Source organism: Emydura macquarii, unplaced genomic scaffold, assembly GCF_026122565.2.
Source record: "Emydura macquarii macquarii isolate MOO-44397 ecotype Brisbane River unplaced genomic scaffold, CSIRO-AGI_Emac_v2 contig_3295, whole genome shotgun sequence".
NCBI lineage: Eukaryota > Metazoa > Chordata > Testudines > Chelidae > Emydura > Emydura macquarii.
The window spans coordinates 5,614,800-5,632,784 of record NW_027133432.1 but is presented as its reverse complement, the minus strand read 5'-3'; the positions used below and the strand labels follow the sequence as shown (position 1 = coordinate 5,632,784).

The following is a 17,985-nucleotide window of genomic DNA, read 5'->3' as shown; positions in this document are numbered from 1 at the left end:
TGAAAGTGAGATTCTGTCCCTAAAATTACTCTATAAAAATGGTGTTATAGTGTTTCATGTCCGTTATCTCATAGATTTTCTTATCAAATAGGCTCAGTTGGAATAAGTTGCCCTTTTCCTAGTTTCCACAATCTCACCCTAAACTCTGACGATCACGCTGTGTTCTTTCTATGTTCCTAAACACCAATAACAAAGCTTCTGCAGGCCAGATTCTTGTCCACCTGTGCAACCACTTTGCCTTCAGATTTTGCTCTCTGATACTGGGCTTTATCCGAAGACACAAATTGCACAGGCAGGCTATGGTTTGGCCTGTGGAATCTCTATTGCTGCTGATTATTAGAATCTCATTTTAATAGTTATTTTAAGCAATATTTACTTAAAATGCTTTTTTCCTATGCAGTATGCATTATTGTATATAACATTTCCATTATATACTTCTAATATGTCATTTGCCCAGGTTATTGAAGAAACATATTATTGCTTTTGATGTTAAACCAAAACATCTTTGAAATCTTTGATGTCTGATAAAAAGTTTCTTAATACACCAAAGATTTTGGCTAAGTCAGACTCATTGTTTTGAAAACTCTTTTTTGCTGTTTACTTTTAGACAAAGTCTACAAGGAGTAGAAGACAAAATCACAAAACTGAAAGTAACTATGGTGGCGTGGGACCGCCATGACAACTCTGTTATAACCGCAGTTAATAACATGACTCTGAAGGTTTGGAATTCTTTCACTGGCCAGCTTATTCACGTCCTTATGGTAAGAAAAATAAGAGTGGCAGTTTTACGGCTGTTTTACGGTAACTCAGATATCCTCATAGATTCTTAAAAGATCCTTACAGATTTGCATAGTGAGGAAGAAAGTTAAGGAAATAATTACATACAGAAGAATTTAAAGCTACTTGAATTTCTTGTGACTGTCAACCTAAAGTAAAGCTGTTGATGATGGAGCCAAAATTGTTCTTCACTTGCCCTCCTTGCAGTGACATTGTTTGCTTTTGAAATGGCAGTTTCTGAATTTAAAATTTTAAATCACTGTTATGTTTCCAAAACAAGGATGGTAAGAGTCTTTAAAATAATCTTTTGTGGGTAAATATCAGCAGGCATCTATTTGGATTACATTTTAGTTTGTGTAGACAGGGTGTCACCATTTTATTTTTTCGTTGTTGTTCAGAATTGTCAAGGCTTGTTATGGTGGTCTTTAAGTAGAAGGAAGATATGGGGTGAGCTTTTGCTGACCTCCAAAAAAACATGCATTTCTAGGTTGAAAAATAAGATGGAAGACCCAGATATTCTTTCAATAGAAAATGTATAACTGAAGTATTAATGAAGTACATTTTCATAGTAATGTACTTTTGTCTATATACAAATGCAAATTGTATAGAAAAATCGAGGTAAATTGCAAGTAATCCAAAATTATAGAGTAAAATGAATATAATTGAAACTTTGATAGGATGATCATTAGAATATTAGCATTAACCAAAATGTCTTCCTGAAGGTGTGGGGGAAAACCCACAATCATGGCAACACTTTAAAAACTTAATTTTTTTTTTGACTGAAGTAGTCGGAGTGGCACTTCAGGCTTTTCAGCCTTGATGGTGATCATGGGGGAAAAGTCTGTGGTTTCCACACTTATCTTGTGCTATGGGTATGCTTGAAATACTTGCTGATAGTGGAAAGCTTAGGTTCAAATATCTTGAAAGGAAAGGATGGAGGAATAAACAGTATCCTTAATAGATACTACTTAATGGCAATAACACCTTAAAGATCTTTTAAATATAATTATTGAATTTAGATTGAAAATTCTGCAGTTATGTGGGCACTTGTGGTTGAAGAATGAAGTGGATTGATAAATTTTTAAGATTAAAATTAATGGTGCTAATGCATTTCAGTCACAGGATAATGGTAAACAGGAAAAAAAATACAGGAACTAATGTGGGTTTTTCAATCTCAAAAATACATCTGACTTGTGAGCAGTGATATTGCCCTAGTCTGGTTGGAGGAGATTCAGGATAATAATCCAGATTAGGATCTTTACTGCAGAGATTCTTAAATTTTTTGTTTGACCACATTTTTAATAGATTCTCTCATGGACCATATGCTTTTCCATAAAAATTTGTATAATGTCCCTGTGATAACTACAGCAATTGTCTACTTGCAAAACTATTAAGAAAGTATTTTGTGTATTTGTAATTGTCTTTTAATGCATTTTTGTAGCTGAAAATAAGAAGTGTGAGTACCTTTGCTAGCTGTCCACACACCACCAGTAAGTGGTCAGTGGACCAGTTTGGGAAACTATATACATATATAAAATGTATTGTATATGTGTGTGTACAGACAAATTCACAGAGACCGTCAGTGCTTCTGTGTCAGCTGAAGGAATTTGAAGAACAACACAAGTTTATTTCTTCTCACCTATAGTACTTGGGGCTTCGGCTGTCCAAAGAGACTCTTGGACCCAGAAATTGAACCTGGGTTTCTTGTGCAGTATTGCAGTTCACCAATCACCAATTTCCATCTTTTTCTGCAATGAAACATAATCTGTTTGATTTAGAATATACAAAAACGGCCTGCTTCTGGATTCTAGACATCATTTGCCATAAAATAAAAAATAGTTATGTAAAACATTGAGCCAGCAACTGCTCCTCAACCCAAAAATAGAAATCCAAAAATGAAACCCAAGACTGAATACCCATATCTTAACATAAATATCAGTCCTTATCATGACCTCAGAATTTCTTAGGCATGAAAAAATATGCATATATTTAATTATACTCTTCCTGTTTTACATTAAAATAAGAGATTTTTTTTAAAACTTCATTATAAAATAAGTAGCTCCTGCATGTAATTTATGCCATTAGTGAAAGGAAGTGCTTGGAGCATGTTAAATCGAATTCTGCTTTTAGAGTACTAATTCTTTACAAAGCCTAAAACTTTATGCTAATTTCTAAACTAGATCTTTACTAGATCTTTTTTTGGGAAGTCGCATATATAATGTAAAATGAACTCTGCAAAAGATTAAAATGGCTAAAATAAGAGTGACAGTTTTTAAGAATGTAATTTCTGGCCTTCTAAATTAATTACAGAAATGCTGATAGTGATTTAGCTGATGGTTATACATTTTTATTTGAAATTGTCACTGGAGAAAGAGAAACATATACATAAAGTTACAATGAAGAGTTAAGAAAAGCCAGCCGAGAGAGTTGCCAAAGTTACTGTTGTACATTAGGCATGTGTACAGTTTCTCATCATTATAACTTATTCAGATGTGTAGAGTGCAGACAGTGTAATAGTAGTAACTATTTCTGTATGGATTTGTCGAACATTTTTCTGTAATCTCTCTTACCATTTCTTTTAAAATATATATGTATATTTTTATTTCAGGGACACGAGGATGAAGTGTTTGTACTTGAGCCTCACCCGTTTGATCCTAGAGTTCTCTTCTCTGCTGGCCATGATGGAAATGTCATAGTTTGGGATTTGGCAAGAGGGGTCAAAGTTCGGTCTTACTTCAACATGGTAATTTTCCTATGGTTATTTGCTCTTCACGCACAACTGTGAAGTACATTATATTTTTGGTGCATGCGTGTGTGTGTATGTGTGTGGCGGGGGGAAGACGGTGCAATCCTGGCTCCATTGATATTAATGGCCAAACTCCTGTGGACTTCAGTAGGGTTGGGATTTCACCCATAATTTATATGAAGTTGCTTGAAATTAATACATTAGCTGATGTTTTTTCTTTGCGTATGTCAATGTGGATCCCACTGTATGTATGCATGTGCCTCATGCGCTCAAGATCAGAGTATTTTGATTGGCAGTGTCCGTTGGTGTTGCATATATGCCCTGTGACTTCCCATGCTCCCATATAAGGACATAAAGGACAAGATGGCGTGACCTTTCCTCAGTTCCCTCTTACTAATTCATGGCAATGAGATGGAAACTGACAAGCTTCCAACCCACTATTATTTAGTGCCAGCTAAATCTCTCAAAATTTTTCAAACTCTTCAGAACTCTTCTGATATATGACCATCATGAACATCTTTGACCCATCCGGATTGAGTACAGATGATCAGAACCACCTGTACCGACAGCGGACAAACCTTGATCTGGCACTGTACCCTGCAGGATTGACACCTGTCGCACATGATGAGCCTCTGGAAAAGGAGGACTGTCATTGGCATTAAGACACTTGCAGGTACTAATGCAGATCCTGGTACCAAGTACTAAATTCAACATTACTGCGCATAAAGGAGGACTGTTTCTCCTCTCTATCACCTGAAGTACATTCTCCCTCATATTCGAGCAGAGAACCTTCTCTGTGATCCATGATCACACAAAAGCTTGCTGGCTCTCTGTCCAGGACCCAACCACCATCTCAACACGTGTGGCATTGGAGTGGCTATATCAGATAAGCCAGTGATATCCCTTGGCAGCTGCCATGGTCCTGTAGGGCTTATTGGGGTCTACCATCTCAAGCCACTAGGAGCTGGTCTTCACACCTGAGAAAGAGGAAGAAGAGACCTCTTTCCATATCAGCTTTGCTAGCCAGACCATATACATCAGACAGGGAGGATTACCATGAGGAACCAGACATGGAGGCCAAGCAACTCCAGCATCTTGCTTCACTACCAGAAGCCCTCTTTGAGCCATTGTCTGGTGAAGTAGTGTCTTTGGCACCAACAATGGCCCTGGGTGACTTCAAGTCATTCCAGGAGCTCCTTATGAGAATTGCAAGGTTCCAGAGATCAAAATATCAATAATATTGGAGAAATCTCATCAGTTGTTAGATATTTTGACAAGTGCTGGTCCAGGCAGAATCACCCTTTTCATAAATGAGGGACTGCTCGACCAAGCTAAAGTCTTGTGACATTGGCCACTATACCACCCTTATTAAATTAATATTACCATAGTGCCTCGAAGTGCTAGTCACAGACCAGGACCCTGTTATGCTAGTCATTGTTCAGATATAGAACAAAAAGACAGTCTGAGCCCCAAAGTGTGCTTATACTCTGAGTGTGAGTCAAGACAAAAGATGGATACAGATAGACAGAGTACAAGGAAACAGTGAGATAGTATTGGTCATCATAAGAAGTAGAGTTCTCAGTACACCAAAAGCCTAACTACTGTCAACATTTTGTAGGTATGATAGCAAAAAAGAGTTTTAAAGAAGGTTTCAAAGGAGGATCATGAGTTAGTTTTATTGATATTTATGGGGAATTACCCCAAATGTGAGGGGTAGCATGGAAGAAAGTGTGAAGCTGCTTGTTTGATGATTTAATAAGTGGGCAATTGGAGGTTGGCATTACTGGCCAGAAGGTGGGAATCAATATCTTAATACTGAATGAGAGAGGATAGCCTGTGAACGGCCTTGAAAATAAAGATAAATAGTTTGTTTGATGCGATAGAGAAGGAGGAGCCACCAGAGAGATTCAAAAAGAGGGATAACATGGTCAAAGCTGCAAGCTAGGAAAATTATCTTTGCAGCAGCATTCTTAATGGATATGATAAGGACAAGATTTCTGATAAGGTCAGAGAGAAGGCTGTTGTGGTAATCAAAATGTGAGATGAGAGCCTGAAAAAGAGTTTTTTAGCTGTGTGGATGGATGGGACATGCTATGTCTTAGGGATGTTGTGCAGAAAGAAATCTGCAAGATAATAGCATAACCTGCATGTGATGACCTAGAGAGAGGTCCAAATAGAAGATGATGCCTAGGTTATGGACCTGAAAGACAGGCAGAATGATTGTCCACAGTGAGTGAAAAAGGAGGCAGTGTGAGGGCTTGCTTTGATCTTCACTGCAGAAGAAGTGATGATTCCCACATTTGAGCCATTCTTTTTAGGTGACCAATCCAATGAACTGTCCCAAGTTGAAGTGTCAACAGAGGAGTCCAATGGAGGAACAAATAGATAAATTAAACAGTAATTAGTCACCAGGACCAGATGACAGTCACTGAGTTCTGAAGGAACTCAAATATGAAATCAGAGAACTACTAAATGTGGCATTTGACCTATCACTTAATTCAGCCCCTGTATCAGAAGACTGGAGGATAATTAATGTAGCTCTGATTTTTAAAAAAAGACTCCAGTGGCGATCCTGGCAATTACAGGATGGTAAGCCTAACAATACCACACAAATTGATTGAAGTTAACTGTAGTAAAGAACAGAATTATTAGACATATAAATGAACATGATTTGTTGGGAAGAGTCAACATGGCTTTGTAAAGGGAAATAATGTCTCACCAATCTATTAGAATTCTTTAAGGGTCCACTAAGCATGTGGAAAAGGATGATCCCATGGATATAGTGTATTGGACTTTCAGAAGCCTTTGAAAAGGTCTCTCACCAAATGCTCTTAAGCAAAGTAAGCAGTCATGGGATAAGAGGGAAAGACCTCTCATGGAACTGTAACTGGATAAAGACAGAAAACAAAGTGTCAGTTTTCTGAATAGAGAGAGGTAAATAGTGGAGTTCTTCGAGTTCTTGCTCATGTTGATTCCACTGTAGGTGCGTGCGCACCCCCGTGCACGGTTACCGTAATTTTTTTCCCCTTAGCAGTACCCATAGGGCTTCGGTGCCCCTAAGAGTCCCGCGCACATGCCGCGGTGTATTAGATGTCACCGGCCCTACGCCTCCTCAGTTCCTTCTTTCCGCCACTGACTGTTACTAGGACTGCGTTCCTTGCTTGCTTCTGCAAGTGCCTCTTAGCATTTTAGCCTTTTAGTCAAGTGTTCTTAAGTAGTTGTTAAGTAGAAGTAGTTAGTGTATTGTAGTAAATAGTTGTTAATAGTTTAGTAGTTAGGGTTTAGTCCCCTTAGGGACCTCCACCTGGCAGTGGGGCATGCTACGATCCCTGGGCTTCATGCTCTGTAAGTCTTGCAGCAAGCCCTTCCCGCATAGCGATCCCCACGACTGTTGTCTGAACAGGAGTTGCATAGGAAGGACAAGTGCTGCATCTGTAAGGCGTTCAGACCAAACATGCAGAAGGGGAGAGAGATTCACCTGAAGGCCTTACTGACGGAGACCGCTTCAAGACCTGCCTCAGAGCTGTTCTCTCTGCGTCCCCTGGCACTGCTTCGCAGGACGAGGGTCAGGCTCCAGCCAGTGTTGGTCACCAGGGAACGAGTCTGGCTCTCATGGGAGGACGAGTCCTTGGCTCGTCCCCCCAGCCAGCTCTGTCGACCAGGGCTCAAGATCAAGGCTCCTGCCTGACTGCACTAAGATGGCCTCATGGACAGTGGTCAACCCAATGGCCCTTTTGGAATTCCTGGGGGTTCCCTGTGGCAACAGGGCCCTTTTCCCTCCAGTCATCGGGGAAATAGTCTGCAGTCCCGGCACCCCCAGCCGAGAGTCTCAGCTCAGTCCTGGAGGTGGAGTCGGACCCGCTGGAGGGGACATCTATGTTGGTTCCACAGCAGCGGGGGGAGATGCCACCACCCCTTGTGCAGGGCCAGTCATCTTCCTTCTCCCTGAATGAGGTGATCACCACAGGTCATCATTCCTCCTGGATGACTTCTGTGCCCATCAGGAGCTTCGCAAGAGGGTTGCCTCGAACTTGGGCCTAGAGGTGGAGGCGCTCCAAGAAATGTCAGACAACCTCTTTGATTTGCATCGGCCCGGGTCACCCTGCCAGTCCATGAAGGGGTTCTCAAGGTGGTTAAGACCTTCTGGCAAACGCCTTCTTCTTTGCCACCAACTTCTAAAAGGATGGAGAAGAAGTACTACGTCCCCGCTAATGGGTTCAAGTACTTGTTCACGTATCCTTCTCCGTGCTGCCTGGTAATGGCGGCTGCCAATGAGAGGAGTAGACGGGTAACCTGGCACGACTCCCAAAAAGAAAGACCACAAGAAACTTGATCTGTTCGGGAGAAAAATTGATTCTACGGCGAGCCTACAATTCCAGATCGCTAACCAGCAGGCGCTATTAGGGAGGTATAATTATAACCTCTGGGACTCCCTGAAGTGCTTCGGTGAGGTCCTGCCCCAGGAGCAGGCACCAGACTTTACCACCCTCCTGGAGGAGGGCAAGATGGTGGCCAGGGCTGCTTTGCAGGTGGCGTCGGATGCGGCTGACTCAGCTGCAAGATCGATGGCCTCTGCGATTTCCATGCGCCGGTGCTTGAGGTTACAATCATCTGGTCTCTCCTAGGAGGTGCAGCAATCCATCCAGGATCTGCCATTCAATGGAATTGCACTCTTTTTGGAGCAGACCGACACCAAGCTCCACAGGTTAAAGGACTCAAGGGCCACATTGCGCTCGTTGGGCCTTTATATGTTGCAGGCCTCAAGGAGGCAGTGGCAGCAGCCGAGGTATCAGACCCAGCGCTTCGGGACCTATCGGAGAAGAGACAGAGGCAGACGTTTTAGGTGGCACAGATCAGGCCCGCCTTCCTCTGTGGCCTGTCAATCAGCTGACCCAGTCCCAGTGCTCTGGTGGCCAGCGCCAGTCGTTTTGATGGTGCGCCTGTGGACGGCCTTCCAGTCTCGCACCAGGATCCTGCTTCCCTGCTGTTTCGGAATTGGCTTACCCCTTTCCTCCCAGCATAGACACGTATAACTTCGGACTGTTGAGTGGGCTGTACCCTGCAGTTTTCTCCCCCCTTCCCGAATACCCCACCATCCCCATTCCTCTTCAGGGACCCTTCTGACGAGCAACTCCTTATGTAAGAGGTGGAGAACCTTCTCGCAGTGGGAACTGTGGAGGAGGTACTGGTGGACATGAGGGGGAAAAGATTCTATTCCTGGTACTTTTTCATCCCCAAGGCAAAGGGGGCACCTCGGACCTATCTTGGATCTGCGGGGGTTAAACAGGTACATCAAAAAATTGGAAGTTCCACATGGTCTCCCTAGCCTCTATCATCCCCTCTTTGGATCCAGGAGAGTGGTATGCTGCCCTCGACCTGAAGGATGCATATTTTCATATCTTGATATTCTCCGGACACAGGCGCTTCCTCCGGTTTGTGGTGGGAGATTCCCATTACCAGTTTACGGCCCTACCCTTTGGCCTGTCCTCTGCCCGAAGGGTCTTTACAAAGTGCATGGCGGTGGGTGGCTGCCTATCTCAGGCGCCAAGGGGTTCAGATTTACATTTATCTAGACAACTGACTCATCAGAGGCAGATCACGGGCATGGGTCCAAGCCAGTTTGGACTTAGTTTGGACCACTTGTCACCAGCTGGGCCTGCTGGTGAATGAACAAAAATCCCCACTGATTCCAGCACAGAGTTCATTGGGGCCGTCCTTGATTCTACACAAGCCAGACTGTTCCTGCCATGGGCTTGATTTGAAACCATGTTGAATCTGATCAGGGGCCTGCGAGCCTCTCCACTTACAACGGCATGGACTTGCCTGCAGTTGTTGGGGCATATGGCGGTGTGTACCTACATGCTGCGTCATGCACATCTGAGACTCAGGCCGCTCCAGCTGTGGCTGGCCTTGGTGTATGCCCCAAGCAGGCACCACTTAGAGAGAATGGTCACAGTGCTAGCACAAGTCCTAACCTCCTTGGGATGGTGGTAGACCCCGGGTCAGTGATGGAAGGGATCCCCTTTGCTGACCTAGCCCCCTCGGTGATTCTTGTATTGGACGCATCAGATTTGGGGGGGGGCGCACATCAGCTTGGGTGCCACACACAGGGGACTGGTCAAGGAAGGACCAGGGGCTGCACATAAATATCAGGGAGCTCAGGGCGATCTGTCTGACATGTGGAGTATTCCTTCCTTTCCTGAGAGGCAAGGTGGTCCAGGTTCTGACAGACAACACTGCTGCAATGTATTATTATCAATAGGCAAGGTGGGGCCCACTCCCCAGCCCTCTGTCAGGAGGCGGGGAGCCTGTGGAACCTAGTAATAGGTGGCTTCACACCTCACTGGTATCAGGAACACCACAGCAGACCGCCTCAGCAGGATGTTCATACTTTGCCACGAGTGGTCTCTCTCCACCTGTCGGTAGCCGATATGATTTTCTGGAGGTAGCGGTTTCCCCATGTAGATCTCTTTGCTTCCAAGATCAACAGGAAATGGAATCAGTTTTGCTCCATTTGAGGGCTAGACGACGGAGCACTGTCAGATGCCTACCTGCTCTCATGGTCGGGGAGGCTTCTGTATGCTTTCCCTCCCATTCCGTTGATTCACAGGTTCCTGTTGAAAATCAAGTGAGACAAGGCGAATGTCATTCTTATAGCACCCGTGTGGCCAAGCAGCACTGGTTCATGATGCTCCTGGAGCTGTCAGTTGTCCCCTCTGGCCCCCCCACCCCAGAACTTCTGCGTTGGCACAACCTGCTTTCCCAGGACAGGGGACACCTTCTGCACCCGGACCTGGAGTCCCTGCATCTGATGGAGTGGAGGCAGAGTGGCTGAGCCTAGAGGAATGAGCTTGCTCGTCTCACGTGCAGGCTATACTAATGGGTAGCAGGAAACCTTCCACCAGGGGGTCCTGTTTAGCCAAGTGGAAGAGATTCACTTGCTGGGCCACAGCCCAGGTGGTCATGCCCCACCAGGCATCAGTCCAGACGATGTTGGATTACCGTTTGCACCTTAAGCTCCAGGGCCTAGCCACTGCCTCGTTAAAGGTGCATCTGGCTGCTATATCAGCCTTCCATCCGCTGATTCAAGGGAGGTCAGTCTTCTCTAACGCCATGGCTGTTAGGTTCCTTAAGGGTATAGAGAGACTTTACCCGCAGGCTAGGGACCCGTTACCCCCCTGGGACCTGAACGTAGTCCTCTACAGGCTCATGGGAGCACCGTTCGAGCCTTTGGCTACCTGCTTCCTATTGTTGCTCTTGTGGAAGATAGCCTTCCTAGTGGCCATCACTTCAGCTAGGAGGGTATTGGAGATTAGGACACTTACCTCGGACCCACCTTACGCAGTCTTTTATAAGGACAAGGTCCACCTGAGGCCCCACCCAGTCTTTCTCCCCAAGGTGGTGTCACAATTCCATGCCAGTCAGGACATCTTCCTGCTTGTATTCTTCCTGAAGCTGCATGCCTCAGAGGAAGGACAGAGGTGGCACATGCTCAACGTGTGAAGAGCCCTGTCTTTTTACATCGAGAGGACGAAACTGGTTTGTAAGTCCACGCAGCTGTTCGTAGCGGTGGCTGACAGGAAGAAGGGCTTACCTGTCTCTTTGCAGCAGATCTCCTTTTGGATAACTTCCTGCATTAAGTTCTGTTACGAGCAGACGAAAGTTCCCCTTCCAGGAAGCATCACAGCTCACTCTACTAGAGCGCAGGCACTTGCACCAGAAATACTGCAGAAGAGGCCTATTCAGGACATATGCAAAGCGCTACATGGTCATCAGTGCACACCTTTATGTCCCACTACACCATTGTTCAGCAGGCAAGGGATGACACCAGCTTCAGCAGGGTGGTGTTGCAGTCAGTTCATCTGTGAACTCTAAACTCATGTCTATTCCATGACCCACCCGCTGTCCCCGCTGTCAGAGTTGATGGCAAGAAGGAACTGAGGGGGCATAGGGCTGGTGGAGTCTAATGTAAAACTGGGTGACTGGGCAACAAAATGGCAAATGAAATTCAGTGTTGAAAAATGCAAAGTAATGCACATTGGAAAACATAGTATCAACTACACATACAAATTGATGGGATCCAAATTAACTGTTACCACACAAGAAAGATATTTTGGAACCATCATGAATAGTTCTCTGAAAACATTTGCTCAATATGCACTGGCAATCAAAAATATAACAGAATGTTATGAAGCATTAAAAAGAGGATAGATAATAGGCCAAAAAAAATCACAATTCCACTCTATAAATACACAGTATGCCCACACCTTGAATCCTGCATGCAGTTCTGGTTGCCCCAGCTCAAAAAGATATATTAAAATTGGAAACAGTACGAGAAAGACAACTAAAATTATTAGGAGCATGAAACAGCTTCCATTTGAGGAGAGATTGAAAAGACTGGGACGTTTCAGCGTAGAAAAGAGATGATTAAAATGGGGTATGATAGAAGTCTGTAAAATCATAAATGGTATGGAGAAAGAGAGTAAATAACACTTCCCTATTCATTCATTTCATGCAAGAACCAGGGGTTGCCCAAAGAAATTATTAGGCAGCAGGTTTAAAACAAACATAGGGAAGTACTTCTTCGCACAACACACAGTCATCTGTGGAACTCATAGCCAGGGGATGTTGTGAAGGCCAAAAGTATAACGGGGGACAAAAAAGAATTAGATTAGTTTATGTAGGATAGGTCCATCAATGGCTATTAGCCAAGATAATCAGGGACACAATCCATGCTCTGGATGTCCCATAGCCTCTGACTGTTGGAAACTGGGACTGGATGATAGGGGGTGGGTTACTCAACAGTTGCCATATTCTGTTTATTTCCTCTGAAAATATCTGGTCCTGGCCACAGTTCAGAAGAAAAAATACTGGGCTACGTGGATCATTGGTCTGACCCAGTATGACCGTTTTTTATGTGTTAAGTTTGAATTGATGGCTGTACATCCACAAGGAGATATCAGAGAAAAACAGGTTGAGATTTTAGTTTGGAGAGGAGGAGACAGGTCAGGAGTAGAGAGATCTGCAAATTGTCCGCATAGAGATGGTGGTTGAATTTGTGTTTGTGGATGTGATTACCCAGAGATAAGGTGTAGAGGGAGAAGAGAAGAGGACCAAGCCCTGTGGAACCCTCACAAAAAGTTGGAGGAGGGATAAGGAGTATTCTTTGAAGGGCACATTGAAGAAACAAACAGAGAGATAGGAGGAGAACCATGAGAGGACAGAGTCACGGAAGACAAGATTTGAATAAGGAAAGTGTAGCCAACTGTGTTGAAGGCAGCTGACAGGTGACGAAAATGAGGATGGAGTTACTGGTTTTGAGCGTTAGCTAAGCATAGGAGGTTATTTGTGAGTTGAGGAAGAGAGAGAGCCAGGAGTCAAAATCAAAGAGAGAGGATGAAACAGGTAGGGAAGCAGTACTGGGTCCCTCAAACAGAGTTTGAATATTTTTCACCTACCATTGCCTGGGCTCCTTGCTTGCAATGGCAGTATAGAAAAAATCTGAATCCAAGAAGAATAGCTCTAAAGGCAGTGATCCCAAAAGTCTAAAACTATTTCGGAAAAAATTGTACTCCTTTGCCTCCTTGCAACTGTGAGTGGCAAATTGCCAGACCCTACTGGCCAAAGATGACTTTTTAACCTGGGACAGGGTGATTCCCTTTCTACTGAAGCTCCCACATGACAGCATGATGCTTCTTTCCAGACATCACATGCAGTCCTAACTGTGGCTAAGGTCCTTGTATTCCCCTTTCAGTCATTATGTGGCCAAGTCACAGTCTTGCCCCAGGTTCTACAAGAGCTCTGTGGCTGGACCAGGAGAAAGCAAGGCCCCTTTCTTGCTCTCCTCCCCATTAGTGATGCTCATCACAGATGCCTCAGGGTCAGGTTAGGGTTTCCCTCCTGAACCATTTGCACATGCAAGGGACCTGGTTCCACGATGATCTGAAATTGCCTATGAAATCTTAGAGCTCAGGGTCACCTGTCTGGCTTATATAGCATTCATGCTGTCCTGTGGAATTCCACAGTGCAGATCTTGATGGACAACATGTACACAATGCACTATATAAGCAAGCAAGGAAATGCTTGGTCATCCCCTCTTCTTCTGGACTTGCAGTCATCACCATGGGGACAATCCCATTGTCTACATCTTCGAGGAACTAGCAACAACCTGACAAACTTAGGCAGGTGCACTGTAACGCACCACAAGTGGTTGCTGCAGACATGTCATAGAGCTGATATTTTGCTAGTGAGGGACTCCCCCAGTAGATCTGTTTGTTACAGTGGACAACACTAAGTGCCTGAACTTTTGCTCCAGTGGGGGGCTGTGCCTGAGTTCTTTACCAGACCCCTTCCTGCTGTAGTGATCTCCAGGCCTTCTGTATGCCTTTCTTCTGATTTTCCTGTTCCCTGGAGTGATCTCCAAAGTCAGATGGGACAAGGCCACATTGATTCCAACTGGCTGAGACACTTCTGGCTGTCAGACCAATTGTTCATGTCCATTCAACTTCCCATCCCCTGGTCTGGTTGGACTTGATATTTTTGTATCGTGGTCAGATATTGCAGCCAGATTCCGTCGTTGCACCTGACAGTTTGAATTTTGTGTGGTCTAATGCTGCTGTCAGAGACTGTTCTCAACAGATTCAAGAAATCCTCATACAAAACAGGAAATTCTCTCCTAGAATGATCTGGCTATTCCTCCAAATGGAAACAGTTCTCTTTATGGACAGTCCAGCATTTTCTGGGCCCAAATGAGGCCCTGATGCCAATGATCCTTGACTATATACTGCATTTGAAACAGACTGGGTTGGCTCTTAGTTCTCTCAAGGTTCACCATGCAGCTGTTTCAGTGAGCCATGCTCCACTACAATCATACTTGGTCTTTTCACAACTGATAGTATCCAGATTCCTTAATGGTCTCTGTAAAGCTGCAGCATGGAGCCAGTGCAAAGACATTGGTAAAACAGTACATCCTTAACATGGCAGCTGGTTTGGGAGAGTTGTATGACAAGTTTGGGTAAGTTGTACTTTAATCTCTATTTTGCTGATAGAGCTGATGCTCCTCTTTTCTGCTCTCCAGAGTAGACACTGCTTGATAGTCATCTAGAGTGAGATCAGCACTGACACATACTTAAAGAAAACACTTACCCTCCAGTAATTGAAGTTCTTTGAGATGTTGTAATCAGTGTGGATCCCACCAGCCACCCTCCATTCCTACTTTTTGGCATCCTTAGCTACAGTGGGATTTAAATTGTGAGGGAACTGACAGAGGATCACAGCTGCCCTGCTTTTATGTCATCGTACAGGGGCAAGAGGAGGCAAAGGCTGCATGGGCAGCCCTGACAGGTGCTGCTATTCAGAAGACTCTAACCTTGCACATGTGAGGTGCCTGTGCACCTACAATGGGATCCACACTGACTACAATATCTTGAAGAACCTCAGTTACTGTAAGGTAAGTAACTTCTTTAATTTTCTAGGCTCTATGAAAATACATATTTAAGTATCCAATACATTGTTTGTGAGTACTTTCTGTGATTTATAGAGTGAGTAAACAGTGATTCTGCCCACTACTTGGGCAATCTCCCAGTGAACTGCATGTGTCCTAAACAGTAGTTATTAGGCTAGCTTCTGATGGTGAAAACCAGAAGATAAACCTAAGCTAGTATTGTACCAAGAAGCAGGACACACTTTTTGATATTTTGTGCATACCTTGAAAGAGGTTAAGCCCTCTTACTTAGGGGATGTCTAGTCTGATAGATAAAAAGAAAACAAAATCTGTCATCTTTAAATCTCACAGGAAATTCCTTATGTAGACAGTTGCAGATGAAGTCAAATAAAACCATAAAAATTATATTAATATAAGGTCACAAATATAAATGGTGAAAAGTTAAATTTATGCTTCTTAGAGTAAGATTAAAATTTAGACTTGGTGCACATTCTGTAATTTTTTATTTGAATTTATTTCTCTTAAAACTTAGGAGAAATTATACAAATAAGCATCGTTTCATAGGACACATTGCATAAATCAAATAATGCAGCATGTTTGATTCTACATCCCAAAAAAGAAATATCAGTCCTGTAACTTTTAAGTCTAAGTTTAATGGCATAAACATGGAAATGTTGAAAGATACATTTATAAAGAACAGCAATAGAAAATACAAAATGCATGGGACATGACTGAGTTAATTTTAGTCTGTGAATCTTAACACTTACGTCCTCACTTAGATGTTACAAGGGCCTGATCCTGTAAATGAGATTCATGCTGGCTCAGACTTATGTATCCTCATGGAGCCCCATTGGTTTCTTCTCTAATTTGCCGATCATTGCAAGATCAAAGCCTGTATTTGTTATTAATGTTATATTAATGTAACTTTCAATTCTATTCTTCTGTTTTATTCCGAAGAAAAAAGAAAATCTAGAGCTCTTGGTCCTGAGGAGCTTTACAAAGTCTTTGAGTTTGAGCTGTTAAACTTTGCAGAATTTGCAAACATAACTGCCTTTGCCAGTGGTGCTTGTGAACATCTCAGTTTGGCCTTTCAGTGTTAGGTGTTACAACAAGGAATATGCTGCAGAGATCGTAAGCTCCTCAGACAGGAATCCAGCTTTGCAGACGCCTAAAGATTTCAATAGAAAATCTTTCTGTGCTGAATATGTCAGTCAGTATAGCCACTATTGGCATCAACAAAAGTTACTGTTGCTTTTGCACAGTACTGAGTGTTTAATCACTTTATTTTTACTATCTTTCCAAAATAGCAGAAAGGCTAATACTAATTATGGACTGGCATCTTTTTAACTATGGACTCAATTTTGAGGCAACAATTATCTGTTTAGCTGAAATGTAAAATTAAACTAACACAGCTATATTGAAGATTTTTTACTCCTAAACAGAACTGAAAAACAGTCACTTGTATATTTGCAAATTAGAGAATATAAAAAGTGACAGTAGTTTGTTCACACAACTTTTAGCTACACATTATAGCTAATATACCCTCTTTCCCCAATTACTGCTCTTCTTTTACAGAAACGACTGCAATATTTTATAATGTATTCCAAATCTTCTTTTAAAAGTCATATTCTAATGACAGTAACTACATTTCGAGCAGGTAAAGTTAGGACACACCAATAAAAGGTTTAGACATAAGTTACTGTATTGCTGTGGTAGTGCTGTCTGGGTATTCCTTAAGTACCATATGAGAGTAAAGGAAAGATATACTGCAGTAGGAGGGGCCCCTCTTCTGAAAAAGTGGAAAGGTTCTTCAACATTCATTTTCACTCTTCTGTGAAGAATGCAGTCTGACGTATAGTGAGTAAGTTCCCTCTAAAGAGGTCAGATTAAAGTAAAGGCAGTGGAAGGGTCTTAGTGTAGTGAAGAGGGCACCAACATTAGGGACTGGAGGGTGACGCTGACTCTGGGTACGTCTTCATTGATGGCAGCAAATTCGCCACCATCAGATGGATCTATCTGGATCGATTGAGCGGTCAGTGAAGACCCGCTCAATCGATCTGGAAGTCGACGCATTAAAACCACCCCTTCAAGTGGCGCAGCGCAGTGAAGACACTGGGTAGAAGAGGAGTTACGAAGTCGACGGGAGTTACACAAGCTACTCTGCATAGCTTGAGTAACTCCTGTCGACTGCCGCCGAATTTAAAGGTAAGTGTAGACCAGGCCTCTGACTCTAACTTATTTCCCATCTAGAATGCTGGTGGAGGTAGGTTTTTTTTTAGAATGTATCTGTAGAGTGAAAAACATAATTACATTTATGTTATGTAATTGACAGACTCAAATTTGGTTATGTAAATCATTATGTTTTAATTTATCTGCTTTCCTGGTCAGCCTCGAAAAGGTTAGATTTCAGCTTTTGTGAATGTGGTGTGGTAAAGAAAAAGTCTGAATTCTTTTGGTTCTTAGTTTACTTTTCCCAGAATAAATTCTGTTATCAGACTCAAAAGTTGAGAATACTTTTCAGGGCAAGGAGAAGCAAACACAAAAAACAGATTTGCAGCTTTCTTTTCAATTTTGATTTATCTTCATTACGTGGAAAATGTGGAAAATCATTTGAAACCAGCTGTTTAATGAGCTGAATGCTTGCTAGTTTTTATAAACGTGTTAATGCTAATTACTATTCTACTTTGAGTGATTGCTCATATCCATTCCAATATAGGTGAGTGCACGCCAGCGTGCGCGGCTCTTGGAACCCTCCTCCCCCCAGCAGACCCCACAGGGCCGGCACCGGCGTCCCCTGGAGCGCCGCGCGCATGCTGCTGCACATGAGGCACCGCAGGCCCCACACCCCCTCAATCTATTCTTTCCGCCCGTGGCGGTCGCATGGAACTAGCACTTGCCCTCTGCAAGTGCCATTCCCCTTCTTTGAACTCTTTGTTAGTCGAAGTACCCTAGTTAGTTTTAGTAGTTGTTAAGTAGTGTAGTTTAGTAAGAAGTCCCTGACGGACTTAAGGTGGCTGGG

General features: G+C 43.3%; 1 protein-coding gene across 1 annotated transcript in view; it reads left to right on the top strand.

Moving 5' to 3' along the window:
- PHIP (pleckstrin homology domain interacting protein) overlaps positions 1-17,985 on the top strand; it is a 327,383-nt gene that overhangs the window by 131,602 nt on the left and 177,796 nt on the right. Inside the window, exons 14-15 of the mRNA XM_067532638.1 lie at positions 608-761; positions 3,386-3,520. Of these exons, the coding sequence (XP_067388739.1) occupies positions 608-761; positions 3,386-3,520 (289 nt within the window). The remainder of the gene's footprint in view (positions 1-607; positions 762-3,385; positions 3,521-17,985) is intronic.